The following is a 17,911-nucleotide window of genomic DNA, read 5'->3' as shown; positions in this document are numbered from 1 at the left end:
TAGAAAACTCAGAACATGGATTTCAACACTGACAACCACAGATGCTGGGTTCAGAGCTTTGTACTCTCCCAAGCGCTTAGTACAACGCTGTGCACATGTTCAGCACTCAAAAAACACATCGACTGATAGAAGCAATTCACGATTTAACCGGAATCCAATTCAGAGAACTAGCTCTAGAAATAACCCATAGGTGTCCATGAGGTTTTCCTTCTGAGTAATTCTAAGGGCCTCTCAGAGTTGACTTCCTTACTTCTATTCCTGAGGTGCGTGAAAAATCAGATGATCCTCTGTCCATTTTGGACAGGGAGCACCTGAGGCCTAGAGAGAGAAGTTTTTGCTTTCTCCACAGCTGAGGGAGAAAGAGTCCAGGTTTCCTCTGAGCAGCGGGGACACGGCGTCGTGGAGGAAGAGTCAGGAATACCCAAGCTCGATCATTCCCATCCCTCTCCGAGCCTGGACCCGCATCACCCGTGTGGCTAAGAGAGTTTACTGAAATGGAATTGTAGCATTTTCTGTTTCTATCTTCCTTCCTGCTGGTGTTTGCAGCCGCCCATCTCCGCCCTGAACCGGATTAAAGTGGGACAGTCCAAATCTTGCTAACGGCTCGCTGCAAGGCAGACAGCTGGGGGGATTTGGGGGAGTCTTCCCAGATTTTAATCACCATCCAGTCACTCACTTCCTTGATTCTCTGCAGAAGCGGGAGGAGCCAGTCTTTGTTCACCTCGCAGTGGCTGTCCAGGAAGGTGAGGACTCCTGCCTTGGCAAGGTCAGCTCCCCGGATGCGGGATCGGATGAGTCCTGTCGATCAGACGCACACACACAGCTCTGTGGTTAACTCTCCATGGGCACCCAGCCCCATGTGGGTCAGAGCGGAGAAGAAGCAACCCCATCCCTCCCGTGGGTGGACCTTGCTGGGAGAGGAGATAAGGCCTGGGTGGGGGGAGTTGGTATGCAAGTGGGAGGCACAAGTGCATTGAGCCGTGTAGTTTCATGGAACGGGCTAATCGAGCACTTAATGCAGCGTTCTGCGCATGGTAAGTGTGCAAAAATTGATTGATTGACTGGTCCCAGGAAACACAATGAAAGCTGAGGCTGGGTAGCGGGGGGCAAGCCTGGAAGAACCAGGTGATTAGATGCACTGGATCCATCCCTTCTCTGGGAAACCAGGCTGGTTGGGGAGTTGGTCCCACAACCAGAGGGTGGGTGGGTACGGTGGTGTGAAAAAGAGATGGAGTATAGGGGGAGAACGTAGACGTGGAAGCCGGAGGACTGGGATTTGAGTCCGAGCTCCGCCTCTGGTCCGCTGCGTGGCCCTGAGCAGGTCATTCCGCACCTCGGTTTCCTAATCTGCTAAATGGGGACTAATAACACCCACCTTCCTGCCTGTCTCAGGTTGTTGTGAGGGCAAAAATGAGGTAATTAATGGTAAGGTGTTAGGGGAATAAAAGCACCATCCAAAATTAAGAGATTATTATGAATAATAATAGTGGCATTTGTAAATAATACCATTAATAAATACCAAGAACCACCGGACCCTCTAGAGGACACTTGCATAACCTAAGGGGCTGAAGCAGGGAACTCCTCTGATTTCTTAACTTTGCGAATACTGAGGGCCAAGTGAGAAGACACGGGATGGGAGAAATCACGAAGGTGAAGGGAATAAGGAGGAGGAGAAAAGCTTCATTACTCCCAACTCTGCCCACGTTTTCTTGCACATCAGTGACAACATACAATACTTCTCCGCGCTCTGCCGAGTGTGCCATGGACGTTCACTGGGCCAATTTTCCAGAGGCTAAAGGAGATCGGGCCCGCAGCCAGATAAAAGGATTTTATTAAAAGTCAAAACTCGACCCCAGCAACCCCAGCCCAGGCACGGTGTTTCTCTAAGGGCCTAACACTAGCTGCCATGAATATGAACGTTTACTGAGCACTTACTGTAGTGCTTGGGGGCATAGAGTAGAAGTAGAAGGCACAGGGCCCGCCTTCAAAAAACTGGCTGCAAACCCAAGAAAGCAGGAGGAAAGGTTATAGGCTGGCAAAAGTTCCCGAGCCAGGTTAGGCTAACCTTTCACTTAAAATTGGAATCGAGATCTGATTGTAGCTCTTCATTATCCTGAAATGAAGAGCTACAGTTTTAGGAGCTGCCTTTCTTCCTGTCCAACAACAGCTTAACCCTTTTACGGTAATTCAATTCGGAAGTTTGCGAGGATGGGCTCATAAGGGCCTCTCCCATAACGTCAGCCGTAAAGAGTCCGGGAGATAGCGTGCTTTTCCTTATTTCCTAGTTATTACGCTGCAGCTGAACCCGTAGGCTCCCTCAGGAGGTTAGCCCAACCCAGACAAAGAAATCCAGTCCTGAGTTTAACTCTCTTCTCGTGACTATCGTTGTCCTCATTTTGTCCCTACTAGACCCCTCCTTGATAACAATAATAATAATAATGTTGGTATTTGTTAAGCGCTTACTATGTGCCGAGCACTGTTCTAAGCGCTGGGGTAGACGCGGGGGAATCAAGTTGTCCCACGTGGGGCTCACCGTCTTAATCCCCATTTTACAGATGAGGGAACTGAGGCACCGAGAAATTAAAAGTGACTTGCCCACAGTCACACAGCTGCCGAGGGGCGGAGCCGGGATTCGAGCCCCCGACCTCTGACTCCAGAGCCCGTGCTCTTTCCACGGAGCCACGCCGCTTCTCTTTGCTCCTAGATTCAGGGTTATCGAGGATTGGACTCAGAACAATGTAGCTCAATGGTCCCAGACATCCTAATCAATCAATCAATCAGTCAATCACTGGTATTTACTGAACACTTACCGTGTGCAGAGAACTGTATTAAACACTTGGCAGAATACAACAGAGTTGTTCGTTTTGCTTTATGGTACTCGTTAAGCGCTTACTATGTGCACTTGTGCGCGCCGTGCTACGAGCTGGGGTAAACAGAAGACTGTCAGGTTGGACACGGGCCCTGTCCCCCACGGAGCTCGTAGTCTAAGTAGGAGGGAGTGGGATTTTATCCCCACTTTACGGTGGAGAAAACTGAGGCAAGGAGAGGTTGAGTGACTTGTCCGAGGTCACGCAGCAAGCAACTGGCAGAGGCGGGATTAGAACCCAGGCCTTCTGACTCTCGGGCCTATGCTCTTTCCATTAGGTCACGCTGCTACAATTCCCGCCCACGATACGCCTGCAGTCTAGAAAGGAGATTACAGTTTAGAGTGCAAGCTCCTGGGGCCCTGGGATCAAGTCCACCCACTCGATTGTACCCTCCCAAGTGGTCAGTACAGTGCTCCACGCACGGTACATTATAGGCTCCCTAAAGGCAGAGCTCATGTCCTCTAACTGTCCTGTGCTCCCCCGAAGTGCTTAGTACAGAGAAGGGGAGCAGCGTGGTTTCGAGGAAAGAGCCCGGGCTTGGGAGTCAAGGACGTGGGTTCTAATCTCCACTCCCCCACTTGTCTGCTGTGTGAACTCGAGCAGGTCATTTCACTTCTCCGTGCTTCGGTCACTTCATCTGTACAATGGGGATTAAAACGGTGAGCCGCACATGGGACAATCTGATTACCACCCCACCCCCGCGCTTAGAACAGGGCTTGGCTCGTAGTAAGCGCTTAAAAATACCACCACTCTTCTTCTTCTTATTACGGCGCTCCGTACATTTGGTAAGTGCTCAGAAATGACCATTAGTCGACGGATCTGTTTCTTTTTGTCAGTTGACAGTCGCGCTCCCTAGCGCTGCTCTCACTTCCTTCGGGCCTCTCTGGTGGTTCCCCTCCTCTCTGTCCCCATTCGGGGTCAGCTGGAGGGAGCCCGATCCCATCTCCGCTCCGCTCTTACCTTCCCGCTGTCCGTTGCGTAAGCACTTCACCTTGGGTAACGGGCCCAGCAGCTGGCAGTCATCCGCTTGCAAAAGACACAAGAAGGAAAGTGAGCATCTCGGACGCGTGGAGCCGTACGGTACCGAGGCCTGCGGGTGAACTCAGAGAAGAAGGTCAGGCTGCTCTGGATCGGATGACCGCATCTCGCTGTGGAACGAGCCCGGGCTTGGGAGTCGGAGGTCACGGGTCCGAATCCCGGCTCCGCCACTTGTCAGCTGTGTGACTGTGGGCAAGTCGCTTCTCTGGGCCTCAGTCCCCTCATCTGGAAAATGGGGATTCAGACCGTGAGCCTCACGTGGGACAACCCGATGACCCCGTATCTCCCCCGGCGCTTAGAACGGCGCTCTGCACCTAGTAAGCGCTTAACGAATACCAACGTTATTACAGCCCAGCCTGCTCACTTGGCTCTTCTAATGCCAACCTACTCACGGTACCTCGATCTCATCTATCTCACCACTGTCCCTCGCCCATGTTCGGCCTCTATCCTGGAATGCCCTTCTTCTTCATATCTGACTGATGATCACTCTCTCCATCTTCAAAGTCGTACCGATGGCACATCTCCTCCAAGAGTCCTTTCCGGACTAAACGCTCATTTCCTCTTCTCCCCCTCCCTTCTGGGTCATCATTTCACTTGGATTTGCTCCCTTTATTCACCCCTCCCTCAGCCCCACGGGGTTTATGTCCCTATCAGTGATTTATTCATTTATATTAACGTCTGCCTCCACCTCTAGACTGTATTCATTCGTTCGTTCATTCAATAGTATTCATTGAGCGCTTACTATGTGCAGAGCACTGTACGAAGCGCTTGGAACGAACAAGTCGGCAACAGATAGAGACGGTCCCTGCCGTTCGACGGGCTCACGGTCTGATCGGGGGAGACGGACGGACGAGAACGATGGCGATAAATACAGTCGAGGGGAAGACCGTCTCGTAAAAACAATGGCGACTGAATAGAATCGAGGCGATGTACAATTCATTAACGAAATAAATAGGGCAATGAAAATATATACAGTTGAGCTTCTGGTGGGTAAGAAATGTGTTTGTTTACCAACTCTGTTCTATTGTACTCTACCAAGCATTTCGAAGAGCAGTTTACAGACAGTAAGCACCCAATAAATATGATTGGGTAAATATGATAAATATGAGAAGCAGCGTGGCTCAGTGGAAGGAGCCCGGGCTTAGGAGTCAGAGGTCACGGTTCTATTCCCGGCTCCACCACCTGTCAGCTACGTGACTGTGGGCAAGTCATTTAACTTCTCGGTGCCTCAGCTACCTCATCTGTAAAATGGGGATGAAGACTGTGAGCCTCACGTGGGACAACCTGATTCCCCTGTATCTACCCCAGCGCTTAGAACAGTGCTTGGCACGTAGTAAGCGCTTAACAAATGAGAAGCAGCGTGGCTCAGTGGAAAGAGCACGGGCTTAGGAGTCAGAGGTCATGGGTTCGAATCCCGGCTCTGCCCCTTGTCAGCCGTGTGACTTTGGGCAAGTCACTTCACTTCTTGGTGCCTCAGTGACCTCATCTGTAAAATGGGGATTAAGACTGTGAGCCCCACGTGGGACAACCCGATTTACCCCAGCGCTTAGAACAGTGCTCGGCACATAGTAAGCGCTTAACAAATACCAACGTCGTCATCATCATCATCATCATCATTGATCTACTGATTGATCAGTGGTCCTAGTCTGGCTTGGATGGCCTGTGAATGAATGCCCTCCCGGATCCCGGACACTGAGAAGCCCGTGACTTCACATGTGTCATGCCAGGCACACGATATAATGATGATAATAATAATAACGATAATAACAACAATAATACTTATGGTACTTGTTAAGTGTTTCTGCCAAGCACTGTCAAAGCACTGGGGTAGATACAAGTTAGTCATATAGGACACAGTTCCTGGACCACACAGATCTCACACTCTTATTTCCCATTTTAAAAATGAGGTAACTGAGGTGCACAGAAGCGAAGTGACTTGTCCAAGGTCACCCAGCAGACATGCTATGATAGCATACACAAGGGATAGCCCAAGTGGGCACAACCTAGAGTGTTTCTCTGGCAGGAGGGGTGTACCCTGACCCTTCCTCCCCCCAACTACCGGCTCCAGAGCCTCAATGTTCCTCTCCTAAGTTCCAGTGGGCGGGGGTGCCACTTTTCAGCCACAGAGCTCAGCTCAGAGGCAGAAGCTGAGGAGGAGGGAGGTTGGGAGCCGAAAAGAAAAGACAAAGGACTGTTTGGTAGAAAACTAGGCTAATGCTCCCCCCTCACCTAGCCCCCTGGGAATAATCTTCCGGTCTTTCCTTTGGAAATCAGGAAAGCAACCAAGCTGAGAGGTCAGTCTGACCGATCACCTGTGTCAGCATGACCCGAATGGCTAACTTTATGCAAAATAGCTTTAAATGGATTTCCTGTAAACAAGCATCGGGCCCGACGATACCTTGATACTTTTCTTCAGTGAACTTCAGAAGCAGAACCTCATTCCACTCCAAAATAGCCCAGTAAGATTGCTGAGAAGCCATGCGGAAACTGTGGGACCTAAAGGAGATCCCTGTGGGAGAGTCCAGTTCAGGGAACCCCACCTCTGGACCTAAGGAGGTGGGCTGGGACTGGGCTGGCCCAGACTGAACAAGCTCTGATAGCCACAGCCCTCCTCCCCACCCAACCTCTCTCCCACCTAATCGTCTGCCACCTGGGATTCCCTTCCGGACAAGGATCAGGGAGGCCGCTGAACCTACACTTAAATGCTCTTTATCCCGGTTTTACCTCTGGTCGTGTGATTCGCGGGTAGATGAAGTCATCAGCCAAGAAGAGCACGGCAACATGCATTTATCTGAGTGCATTTGTGGCTGCTAATACCGGTCGATGGGTCATTGCCGTCGTGGGTACTTAAAGGGACCAAGACTGTAAACTCGTTGTGGGCAGGGAACCTGTTTATCAACTCTGATGTATTGTACTCTCCCAAGTGATTAGTACAGTGCTCTGCACATAGTAAGCACTCAATAAATGCCGTTGATGATGATGACGGTAATATATTGACCCAGCATCTGATAAAGTCTATAAACTTGAGGGTGTGAAAGTCCACTCTCAAGTGCTTCAATACTCCTCGGGATTGGGTCAGACCTTCCAAATAGCAATCTGGCCAGGGAAGTCTTTGAACACTTGGTTGTTTTTTTTCGGGGGGGGGGGGATCCTATCAAGAGGCAGAGAGAGAGAATAAATGCTACTTACGGTCATCACTGAAGTCATCCACCAGTATGATCTCATGAACCAGATGCATCGGGGTGCGGTTTAACACGCTGTGGGACAGGGAGAAGAAAAATCACTACAGCTGTAGGCGACAGAAAACAAAATAGATGAAGAAAAGGAGGCAGGAGAAGAAATGTTCTGTTTCAGAAGGAAGCTAGAAAAGGAAGGGAAACTCCAAATGAGAATCAACTTCAGTCTCTCAGGGGCATTTCAGGTCACTTTGTGAACCTTTGCAAATCCCACATGCTTGTATTTACAGAGAGATCTCTGAAGAGAATCCTTATAGAAGGGCCACGCCAACCCCATGGCCTACCACCAGACCACGGCCCCAAAACTCACTAACGTTAGACTGGTGTTTAGATGCTGAGAACTTGCTACTTGATCGGATCTACCCACCGAGAACACAGTGACAATCAACCCGGTATTCTTAAAATGGGAGTTCCATAGTTTGTCCTCCTGTAATTCAGGGCTGTATTCCTGAAGAATCTTGTGTCTTAGGGAAACTCGTGGTCTAATACTCATGCCATTCTCAACACCAAACTGTGCACAAAACTCTTTCTTCTACAATTGCATTCTGTTGTGTTTGAACAGATGCACATTATCAGAAGAAAGTTCCTCAATTCCCCAACACTTTAGCCAAAGCCATCGTGAAAATACATGTCAAGGCAGAACTGACGACATAATGTCAATATCAATAATCACGGTATGTCATTAATCGCTTACTCTATGTCCTGTACAAACTAATCAGCCCACATGAGGCTCAGAGGCTAAGGGCGAGTGAGCACAGTTACTTAATCCCCATTTTGCAGAGGAGGAAACTGAGCCACAGAGAAGTTAAATGACTTGCACGAGTTCACCCAGCAGGCAAAGGGCAGAGTCAGGATTACAACCCAGGTCCTCCTGACTCTCAGGCCTGCACTTTTCCCCCTAGACCATGTTGTTTCTTTGCAAGATTTCTTACAGGTTCGCATACACGTTACCACATCCTCACCTTGTTCCCTGCCTCCTTTGCTGCTTGGGAACACCCATGTCACCCAGTCATAGAGGATCTCAGAAGCGGGACCCAGGACAGAGGTAAAACCATACCACCTCTCCCAATCCCCTATCAAACTCATTTTCATTAGCTATTTTGTATGCCTTCTCCTTGCTTGAAAGATTCTGCGCTTATTTAAAATAAGTGAACCATAGACATAACAGCTGTAAATCGCTTGATTGGAGCGGAAGCACCTGGGGGCTACACATAGCTCAGGGTCGGGGGGTGGGGGAGAGGAGGAATCAGGAGTTCAGCGTTCTGATTTCAATTCTTCCTCTAGTCCGGAGTATGTCCGTGAAATAATAGCCCCGTGTCCTGCGGTAGCCTTCCAGGGGACTGGGCAATAGTTCAGAGAGGGTCCTGAGAGAGTCCAGGATTTAGCAGGATGGGAGAGAATCAGGAGATGTGGGGCGAGATGCTATGGTAGTGATGGAGGGTATGAAAAATGGGCCCTGCTGTAGCCATACTGATGCGTGGCCAGAGTGATGGTTAAAGGCGATAAACTACCAGCCAAGGAAAACGGATCCCTTGGCCAGCAGGATCTCTAATCTGAGTCGTTCAGTGCACACAACTGCTCTTCCCTGCCTGGGTCGTTTTTCTAAAAAAAAGTTCCCACCATATCTCTCCATTCCTCGAGTCCAGGGGTTATCCACCCATCTCTGCATCAAACAGAAGCTTCTTATCCTTGACTTTAAAGCCCACTTCCTATTTTACCCGGTTAATTTCCTGCTACAACCCAGCCCACACGTTGTTCCTCCAAAATCAACTTACCTACCTTGTTCTCGTAAATCTCGCTGCCGACCTCTTGCCCACATCCTCTTTCCGGCCTGGAACTCTCTCTCCCTCCATATTGGACAGACCACCACTCCCTCCACCTTCAAAACCTTGTTAAAGTCACACCTCCTCCTGAAATGCCTGTCTCCCCCACTCGAGACTTCGGGTTCATCGTGGGCAGAAAATGTGACTGCCAACTCCGTTGTATTGTACTCTCTCAAACGCACTTCTCTGCACATAGTGAGTGCGATAAATATCGATGATTAAGTGACTGATTAATTAAACACTGCCTCTTCTCCTCGCCCACATATCTCCTCCCCTCTGCTGCAGCTATCGGAATTGCCTCATTTTCTGTCCCCAGTAGAATCAGCCCCACCCCGTCACGTCCCAGCTCACAACGCAGTCAACGCCTGGGAAAGTCCTGCTAAAACATCCTGACTCCTTGAGGTCGTCAGGCCGCTCCTGGCAATTTTGCAAATCCCGGGACCCTGTTCTTCACTCAGCTTTCCATTCACCCCTTTGGACCGGCTGCTCCGGGTGGCTTTACCCAAAGAACTTTACCCTGGAGCTCCCTTTATTTGTGAAATCTTAATTCTCACCATGGTAACCAGCAGAGCGAGTGGATAAAAGCACAACACAATAACCTCAGCCCTCCCCTGGCTGCCCTGAGGCGAGAAGAGGTTGGAGGGGGCAGTCAGGTGAAACTAGGCCTTGGAAGAGGGAGGAGAGGGGACCCTCCCCACAATCGTGATTAAAAAAAAAAAAAAGAAAGCAACCCACTGCACTGATTAAGGAGGAATGGAGAAGGGAATGGGGAGGGGAGTCACTCAAAGAATAAACCCATAATGAGGTTTGATTACGGCTGCAGCTTCTGCATTTTATTCCCTCAAATCCCCGCCAGCTCTTTGAAATTCAAGAGTTCTCTTATGTGAACATCAAAAGGTAAATCGCGTGTGGGGCTCCTCGCTCAGTCGTCGGGAGAGATGATTAGCGAATAAAAAATGTCCAAGGTTTAGGGAGAAAAAAAAAAGAATCGTCAGCAGTAAGTGCTAATTATGGCATTCCATAGTAACACCTGGCTTGTTTGTGCTTTTTTAATCGGAGCAGTGGAGGGATGGCAGGGCCCAGGGCAGAATGACTGAGTGCTTTGGACAAACTCTGAGGAGTAACTGTGCTCTATGGGTATCACCCCAAACCAACGGGAAGGAAGACCAGGGTGAAGAAAAGTCCCTGCCTAAATGTCTGAGTTTAGGTCAGTTCAGGAAGAAGTCCTGTTCTGGGAACAGGGAAGAGGGCCATCTGCCTTGAGAATCCTGGCAGGGGAAGGGGAAGGAGAGGCTTCCCTCTTCCCTCCAGGACTCCCCTAATTCCCGTGACGGAGATGGCAGTGACTAAACCGGCTGGGATGGCACTGAGAGAGAGGAGGGCTTCCTCTGTTCTGCGCGGCACGACCGACCAGCCAGGCTAGAAGGAGAATCTACTAAAGCTTGGGTCGATTCAGTGCAATCAGATCAGACACAGTCCCTGTCCTACATGGGGCTCACCGTCTAAAGGGAAGAGAGCACAGGTATTCGCGATCGATCCCATTTTGGTCGGGGAAAAGAGGCCCAGAGAAGCTAAGTGACCCAGTAGACAAGTGTAGAGCTTGGATTAGAACTCAGGTCTCCCGACTCTCAGTGCTGTGCTCTTTCCACTAGGCCACGCTGCTTGTCACGAGAAGACAGAACATGGAGGAGAGCATCTCTCTGGAGTCCTCAGTGGGTTCTAGATCTCTCTGAAGATATCAAGGGTTCCGGTAGTAGTAAGAATAGAATTTATCGGGCGCTCGCTGGATGTCCACCGTAATGTTGGTATTTGTTAAGCGCTTACTATGTGCCGAGCACTGTTCTAAGCGCTGGACTAAGGGCTTGGAAAGTACTAAACAGAGAGGTGACTAACCCCAACCATAACCCAGCCTGCAAGGAGCTTACCAATGGGAATCTCTACGGGAGCTTTAATGGGGGAGAAGATATTTCTATTCCTCGAAGGAGCTCTCTTTCTGCCTCAATGTCCCCACCATTTACCCCGTCCCGCGGCTCAGCTAAAGCCCAGGCCGCTGGGCCCAGTGGTGTGAGATTCTCCGAAGGAGATAGAAGGGGAACGGTCCGTCCCGGGGCTGCAAGCTCGACAGGAATTGGAGAGGGAGGGGGTTGGAATGGGAGGATCCCAGAGTACAGCGGGGACATAGATGGGACAGCTAGGAATGGTGGTGGAGGAAGAGGGCCTCAGAGGACTGTCCCCCCACCCCCACGTCGCATTGCGCTAATTCTCGAAAGGGAGAACAATAATAATTGAGGTATTTGTAGAACGCTTACTGTATGCCAAGCACTGAAGTGTATGCTTACTGTACGCCAAGTTAAGGTAGACGGAACACAGTAAGCACTTAATAAATATGACTGAATGAATAAATGGCAGATAATCAGATTGGACACAGTCCCTGTCCCACGTGGGACCCCCAGTCTAAGCAGGAAGGAGAACAGTTATTAAATCCCTACTTTAAGGACAAGGAAACTGTGACGTGGAGAAGTCAAGTTACTTGCCCGAGGTCACACGGCAGGCAAGCGGCGGAGCCAGGATGGGAATCCAGGTCCGCTGTCTACCAGGCCTTTTCTTTTTCCACTAGGCCACACTTGCCTTCCAAGTTCTTTCACTGAAACTCCTGGGAAGGTTGATAACTGCTTTAAGTTCACCTGGGTGTGAACAGATAGCAAACTGTAGCCAACCTGGATTGGATTAGTGTATGAAACCGGACATGGATCCAAAAGCCTCAGGAAGCTCTGCTTTCCATTCCCTTTCCAACCCCTGCGGGTCCAGCAAAAGTCAGGTCAGAATAGGGAACGGTTTTCACGGGTTGGGGTGCCAAGAGAGAATGGGAATGGGGAAATGGGAAGATGTAGGATGGGGTTGGGGGGTGGGTGGATGGGAGGATGGGAGGATGGGGGATATATATAGCCATATTCTACTGCTATTAATGTCTCTCTCCCCCTCTAGACTGTAAACTTGTTGTGGACAAGGGAATATACCTACCAACTCTGTTACATTGTACTCTCCCAAGCGCTGAGTACAGTGATCTGCACACAGCAAGCACTTAGTAAAAATGATTGACTGATTGGGGATGGGGATATGGGGGAATGGAAGAATGGAGGCTGGGAAGATTGGGGATGTGGAATTATTATTATTATCAGAACAACAAGCTCCTGGGTGCCCAGGACGGGGCCCGAGATTGCAACTGCAACTAATAGCCTCAAATAATAGCCGCCATAGTCTCTTTTGGGGTCCCTTGTTCCCTTGGAGACAGAGGGCGACTAGTTCAGCGGGGACCTTGTCCAAGGATTCATTTGTCTTGTCCAAGTGATGTCTAAAAAAGGCCTGGGCCCCATGTAAAGAAGCAGCGTGGCTCAGTGGCAAGAGCCCGGGCTTGGGAGCCAGAGGTCACGGGTTCGAATCCCGGCTCCACCACCCGTCAGCTGGGTGACTGTGGGCAAGTCACTTCACTTCTCTGGGCCTCAGTTACCTCATCTGTCAAATGGGGATGAAAACTGTGAGCCTCACGTAGGACAACCTGATTCCCCTGTATCTCCCCCAGCGCTTAGAACAGTGCTCTGCACATAGTAGGCGCTTAACAAACACCAACATTATTATTATTATTATCATCATCTCACCTCCTTTTAAAATGCAACCAACCTTAGGGCAAAAACACAGCAAACCCACAGTCCAGTCCAGTCTAGTCCGGGCTACAGATGAACAGTAATGCTGGTCTAACGCAGTCACAGAAGACTGGAAATGAGTGTTTACGGCTTGGTTTTTAAATGGCCTCTTCTGAGACTCTCCCTTTTTCCCAGTTCCCTTGTTCCCCCAGAATCTCTGCTTCCCTGCAAGCGACCGCATTGGTGAATTCCCGGGCGTCTTCTCCTCTTTGCTTTCTTCTTATAACTCCACTGTCTTGCAGGACAGGGAACCGAACGGCGAAGGGACTTTCCGTTACCTCATTTTAACAACTGGGGATTAAAACCGTGAGCCCCAATTTGGGACCTGGAATGCATCCAACCCCTGAGTCGAGCGCCCGGCACATAGTAATACAGTGCCTGGCACACGTAAGCGCTTAACAGGCACCATTTTAAAAAATGATAACAATGAAAGAATCGCTGCCAGACCCTCATCGGTCAACAGCGGGATTCGCGTTCCGTCCCTTAGAGGTTACAGCTTGTAGGATCTCCGATTTTAGGTCCAAATTCTTCACTCCAAGCACTGGCCTGACCATCGAGCAGTGTCCGTCCACTGGAGGGATTGTCCGAAGTGTCTCTGAACTCACTGCGCTCCCCCTGACCCGCTTTTAATCTCGCATTCTTCCTCTAAACCCTGGCGGCCATTCGTCCTGACCAGCGACCGATCCGTCCGTCTCCCTCGGCAAGCAGTCGGGTTTAATGAGATCTTATAAATCTGGGGCCCGGGCCGGCGGTCTGAGACAAGACTGAGCTCTACGGTATCGTGGGGATTTTACTGCAGGGCCCGGTCAAGTAAACAATAATACCTTGTCTCCAGCGCCTTGCTCCGATGAGTTTAAAGTGATCTACAGAGGCTATCTCGGTTCTCTAAAGCGATGTAGGGTGGGGAGTCTAAGACACAGAAACTTTAAGGGTGAAGAAATGGGGAGAAGTCACCTGGCCCTTCTCTTGTCCTCAGGAAGGATGACACGTTTAATAAACTCCACCAATCTCCGAGAGGGGAATGGAGGGCTTCCGGTGTCTCAAAAGCCTCCTGAGACAAGATCCCGTCGTCGGAAGCGTGGCCCGGGGTCACAAAACCTATCAGTAGTGAAGGAAGGGTTAGCGAAGCAGCGTGGCTCGGGGGAAAGAGCCCGGGCTTGGGAGTCGGGGGTCGTGGGTTCGAATCCCGGCTCGGCCGCTTGTCAGCTGGGGGACCGTGGGCGAGTCACTTCACTTCTCTGGGCCTCAGTTCCCTCATCTGTCAAATGGGGATTAACCGTGAGCCTCACGTGGGACAACCTGATCACCCCATATTTACCCCACTGCTTAGAAGAGTGCTCTGCACAGAGTAAGCGCTTAACAGATACCATAATTCTTCTTATTTTAGTAAGCGTTTAACAGATACCATCATCATTATTACTATTACCTCTTCTACATCTATTATTGCTACCGCAGTCCCCCGGGGTTCGTGAGAACGCATCGGTAGAGGCCTGTTGAGGGGACTGAAGCCTGCCTACCTGCGGATGGTCCTGAGGAGGGTGGAGCGGGCTTCGTTGTGGAAGGTGATGATGATGCTGGTGGAGGGGAGGTCCGAGCGGTAGCGCGACGCGGTACACCTGGGGAAAGAGACGCACGAGCATTAGACAAGCAACCTGGCCTGGTGGGTTAGAAGGACCGAAGGACCGGGGTTTTAATCCCGGCTCCGCCACTTCATTCGAATGTATCTGTTGAGCGCTTACTACGTGCAGAGCACTCTACTAAGCTCTTGGAGTGTACGATTCGGCAACAGATATTAATAATCATGTTGGTATTTGTTAAGCGCTTACAACGTGCAGAGCGGAGTACCGTCCAGTGGAGTTGGCAGACACATTTCCGGTCCACAGTGAACCCACAGTCTCTAGCGGGGAGACAGACATTACTATAAATAAATCAATTGTGGATATTTACATGAGCACCAATCCCTGCCCAATAAGGGACTCACAGTCTAAACGGGGGTCAGGGGTCAGGCCAACCTAAAGGCCCAGGGGAGATGGACAAGGGTGGACCTGAAGGACCAAGACTTAGGGACCTAAATAATAATAATAATGACGGTATCTATCGTCTGCCGTGTCACCTTGGGTAAGTTAATTAACTTCTCTGGGCCTCAGGTACCTCATCCGTAAAACGAGGATTAAGACCGTGAGCCTCATGTGGGACGTGGACTGTGTCCAGCTTCGCATCCACCCCGGGGCTTAGTATGGAGTCTGGCACGTAGTAAGCTCTTAATAAATTATAGACATATAATAAATAGACAATAAATAAATACAATACAATAAATATACAATGATACATTGTTTATATGTTTGTTTATATGCATATAATTTGTTGAAAGCTTACTTTGTGCCAAGCCCTGGGATAGATATACGTTGCAGCATGCAAAATTCCAAAAAGCTAAAATGGAGTTGTCTGGTGCCCCGTTATCACAATAATTATCTTATTACTGCTATCATTAATAAACCCTGAGCCATCAGCGTTAAGTATTGCTGTAATTCTATGGCCATATGTTTTGGGTGACAATTTGCTCCACTCCCCATTGGTCAGACTTCCCTTCCAGCTCCCACACAACGCGAAGAGAGCAATATACTTTCCACAAGTTATTGGTCGAGTTAACCTTTCTCCTGCTGCCGAGCCAGCCAGTCATTCAGCTATATTTATTGAGCACTTACAGTGTGCAGAGCACCGTAAGAAGAGCTTGAGAGAGTACGACACAAGCGGCAACGCTCGTTGTCGACACTGGTGGACAAGTGTCAACGCAACACTTGTCTGCTGTGTGGCCTCGGACAAGCCCCTCTAGACTGTAAGCTCCCTCTCTAGACGGTAAGCTCACTGTGGGCAGGGAACGTGTCTGTCGTTACGTTGTACCCTCCCCGGCGCTCAGTACAGTGCTCTGCACACAATAAGCACTCAATAAATACGACTGAATGAATGAGTGAACAAAATAACAAGGACCGAGGGGCCTTGGAGGAAGCAGGGAGTGAATGGATTTTTTAGAGGGTTGTCCTTCACCCCTCCCAGGGAATCCAGGCAGATATGGGGCGGCATGAAACGAGGGAGGGTCTCTATCAACCCCCGGCTTCTTGCTCCCAGACCCTTCAGCCCCCACCTCACCGGAGTGGACCAGGTCTGGCTTCCCCTAGGCGGTGGGGCCTCCCCCAGACTGGCTGATGCAATAAAACCCTAGCTTGAAAAAGCGTTCAATTCAGCATGTCCAGAATTATTCCGTACGACAATTACATCTGGGGTAATTTCAATTTAATACCTCGCTGCAAGTGAAAATAGCAGCACGCAGCCCGAAAATTGCCATCATAATGAAAATAAACCCGTTAAGTGTGGCGGGGCTACGGGGAGCTGTCATTAGATAAACACTTCCTCCCGCTTCACTGTGTTTCAGAGGTCGTCCAAGCTGGAAAATTAAAAAAAAAAAAACCCCAAATTAAAAAGGAGGGAAACAAATAATCAAAATTGGAGGGAAAAGAGGGGGAGAAAGAGCTTGGTTCACTTGGTTTGAAATATTCATTCTCAGCTCCCGAATCCTCACACCCCTGGAGGGAGCGCAGATCCGGGAAAACCGCGGAAGACGCCGGAAGGGTGGGGCGTGGAAAGTCTAAGCCCGGAGACAGCGATGTGGCCGAGGGAAAACCTCCCCCATTTAAAGCTGTGAACAGCGGACATGCGGCGGAGCCAGGATTAGAACCCATGTCCTCCGACTCCCGGGCTCGTGCTCGTTCCCTAACGTCACTCTGCTTCTCTTGCATCAGAACACCTCCAGGAAGGGAGGCCAAAGGGCTAGTCCGCATCTGACAAAAGAGGAAACCCAAAATACCCAGAGAGAAGTGGATGACCCAAGTCACAGAGCAAGGGGCCAAAACTCCAACCCCAACGATAATGATAATAGTAATAGTATTGGTTAAGTGCTTACCCTGTTCTAAATGCTCAGGAAGAGATGACGTTATCCTGGTTGGGAACAGTCCCTATTCTGCCTGGGGCTCACAGTCCCCCATTTTACTGATGAGGAAACTGAGGCACAGAGAAGTTAAGTGACTTGCCCAAGGTCATTCAGCAGATAACGTGGCAGAGCTGGGAAGCCAAGCCGCTTTTCCAAATCAGATGGTTAGCTTCCTTATCCCCCTTTGGTGGAAAAGGCAGAGCTCTGAGGTTCGGGAAGCCTGAGTTCTAATCCCGGTTCCTCCACTTAGCTGCTGAGTGACTTTGGGCAAGTCACTTCTTTCTGCCTCGGTTTACTCATCTGAAAAAGAGGAAGCAGTAGCTGTTCACCGTCCCACTTAGCCCGTGAGCCCCTAAGACAGGGACTGAGTCCAACTTGATTATCTCGCATCTGTCCCTGCGCTCGGGACAACGTTTGGCACATAGAACACCCCTAACGGACACCCCAGTCGTGATTATCGAGGCCCGGAGAAGTCACGTGCCTTGCCCAGGGTCACACGGCGGGCAAGCGATGGAACTGGATTAAAACATGGATGTCATGATTCCCAGGCCTGTGCCCTTTCCACTCTGCCATGGTGCCTCCTCGGAGATTCTGCAAGTAAGGGAAGGGAAAGGGAAGGGGAAGGGGAGCGGGAAGCCAGAGGTCAGAGATGGGATTCAGCCCCTGTAGGCTCTTCGCGGGTGCCGACCCGCGCACAGACAGGGAGGAGAGAGCTCAAGATCCGAGCGGAAGCCCTCGCCAGCCAGCCTTGTCGGAGCGGAGGGGACTGACTGATGAGTAGGCAAGAAAGTCAACAGGGATTGGGAGAGAGGGAAAGATAATCATCTATCTCTTTAAAGAAAGTTAACAAAGCAGAGAGAGCAACGCAGGCTTCATTGTTTCTCGACAAATGTGGCAGAGCGTGGGGAGTAGAGCTGCAGGAAATGTTGCGCGCTCACACGGAAAGAGGAGAGAATAAGATGTAATTAGGAAAGGGATACTTGGCTGATTCCTCAGACCGACTGGTACGGTAGATTCAGCTCCTGGCCGTGTGGCCAAGGACTGGCTCCTTCGCTTCTTCCGGCTCCCCGTGTGGGCCCTGCCCGGCTTGGGCGGAGAGATTTGGGATTTCCCGGGTGGTCTCTAGTGAGGGCAGAGGAGCAGAAAACCATCAGGCTTAGCGGGCTCCAGCTCGCTCGTTTAGGCCCACAGCTGGGCAGGGGAGATGCTGGCAAGGGAGGTTTGGGGATAAGATGGTGGGGAGAGGATGGGAACAAATAAT

The 17,911-nt window shown here is 50.3% G+C and overlaps 1 protein-coding gene across 1 annotated transcript in view; it reads right to left on the bottom strand.

The window, feature by feature from the left end:
* The window catches only part of GALNT14 (polypeptide N-acetylgalactosaminyltransferase 14), a 129,897-nt gene that overhangs the window by 29,959 nt on the left and 82,027 nt on the right, over positions 1-17,911 (bottom strand). The window contains exons 3-6 of the mRNA XM_029072136.2: positions 14,183-14,281; positions 7,095-7,162; positions 3,828-3,893; positions 677-798 (exon numbers count right to left, since the gene is read on the bottom strand). Of these exons, the coding sequence (XP_028927969.1) occupies positions 677-798; positions 3,828-3,893; positions 7,095-7,162; positions 14,183-14,281 (355 nt within the window). The remainder of the gene's footprint in view (positions 1-676; positions 799-3,827; positions 3,894-7,094; positions 7,163-14,182; positions 14,282-17,911) is intronic.

The sequence above is a fragment of the Ornithorhynchus anatinus genome, chromosome 9, assembly GCF_004115215.2.
Source record: "Ornithorhynchus anatinus isolate Pmale09 chromosome 9, mOrnAna1.pri.v4, whole genome shotgun sequence".
Taxonomy (NCBI): domain Eukaryota; kingdom Metazoa; phylum Chordata; class Mammalia; order Monotremata; family Ornithorhynchidae; genus Ornithorhynchus; species Ornithorhynchus anatinus.
Note: the sequence above shows the minus strand (reverse complement) of the source record. Positions and strands in the feature narration are given on the sequence as shown.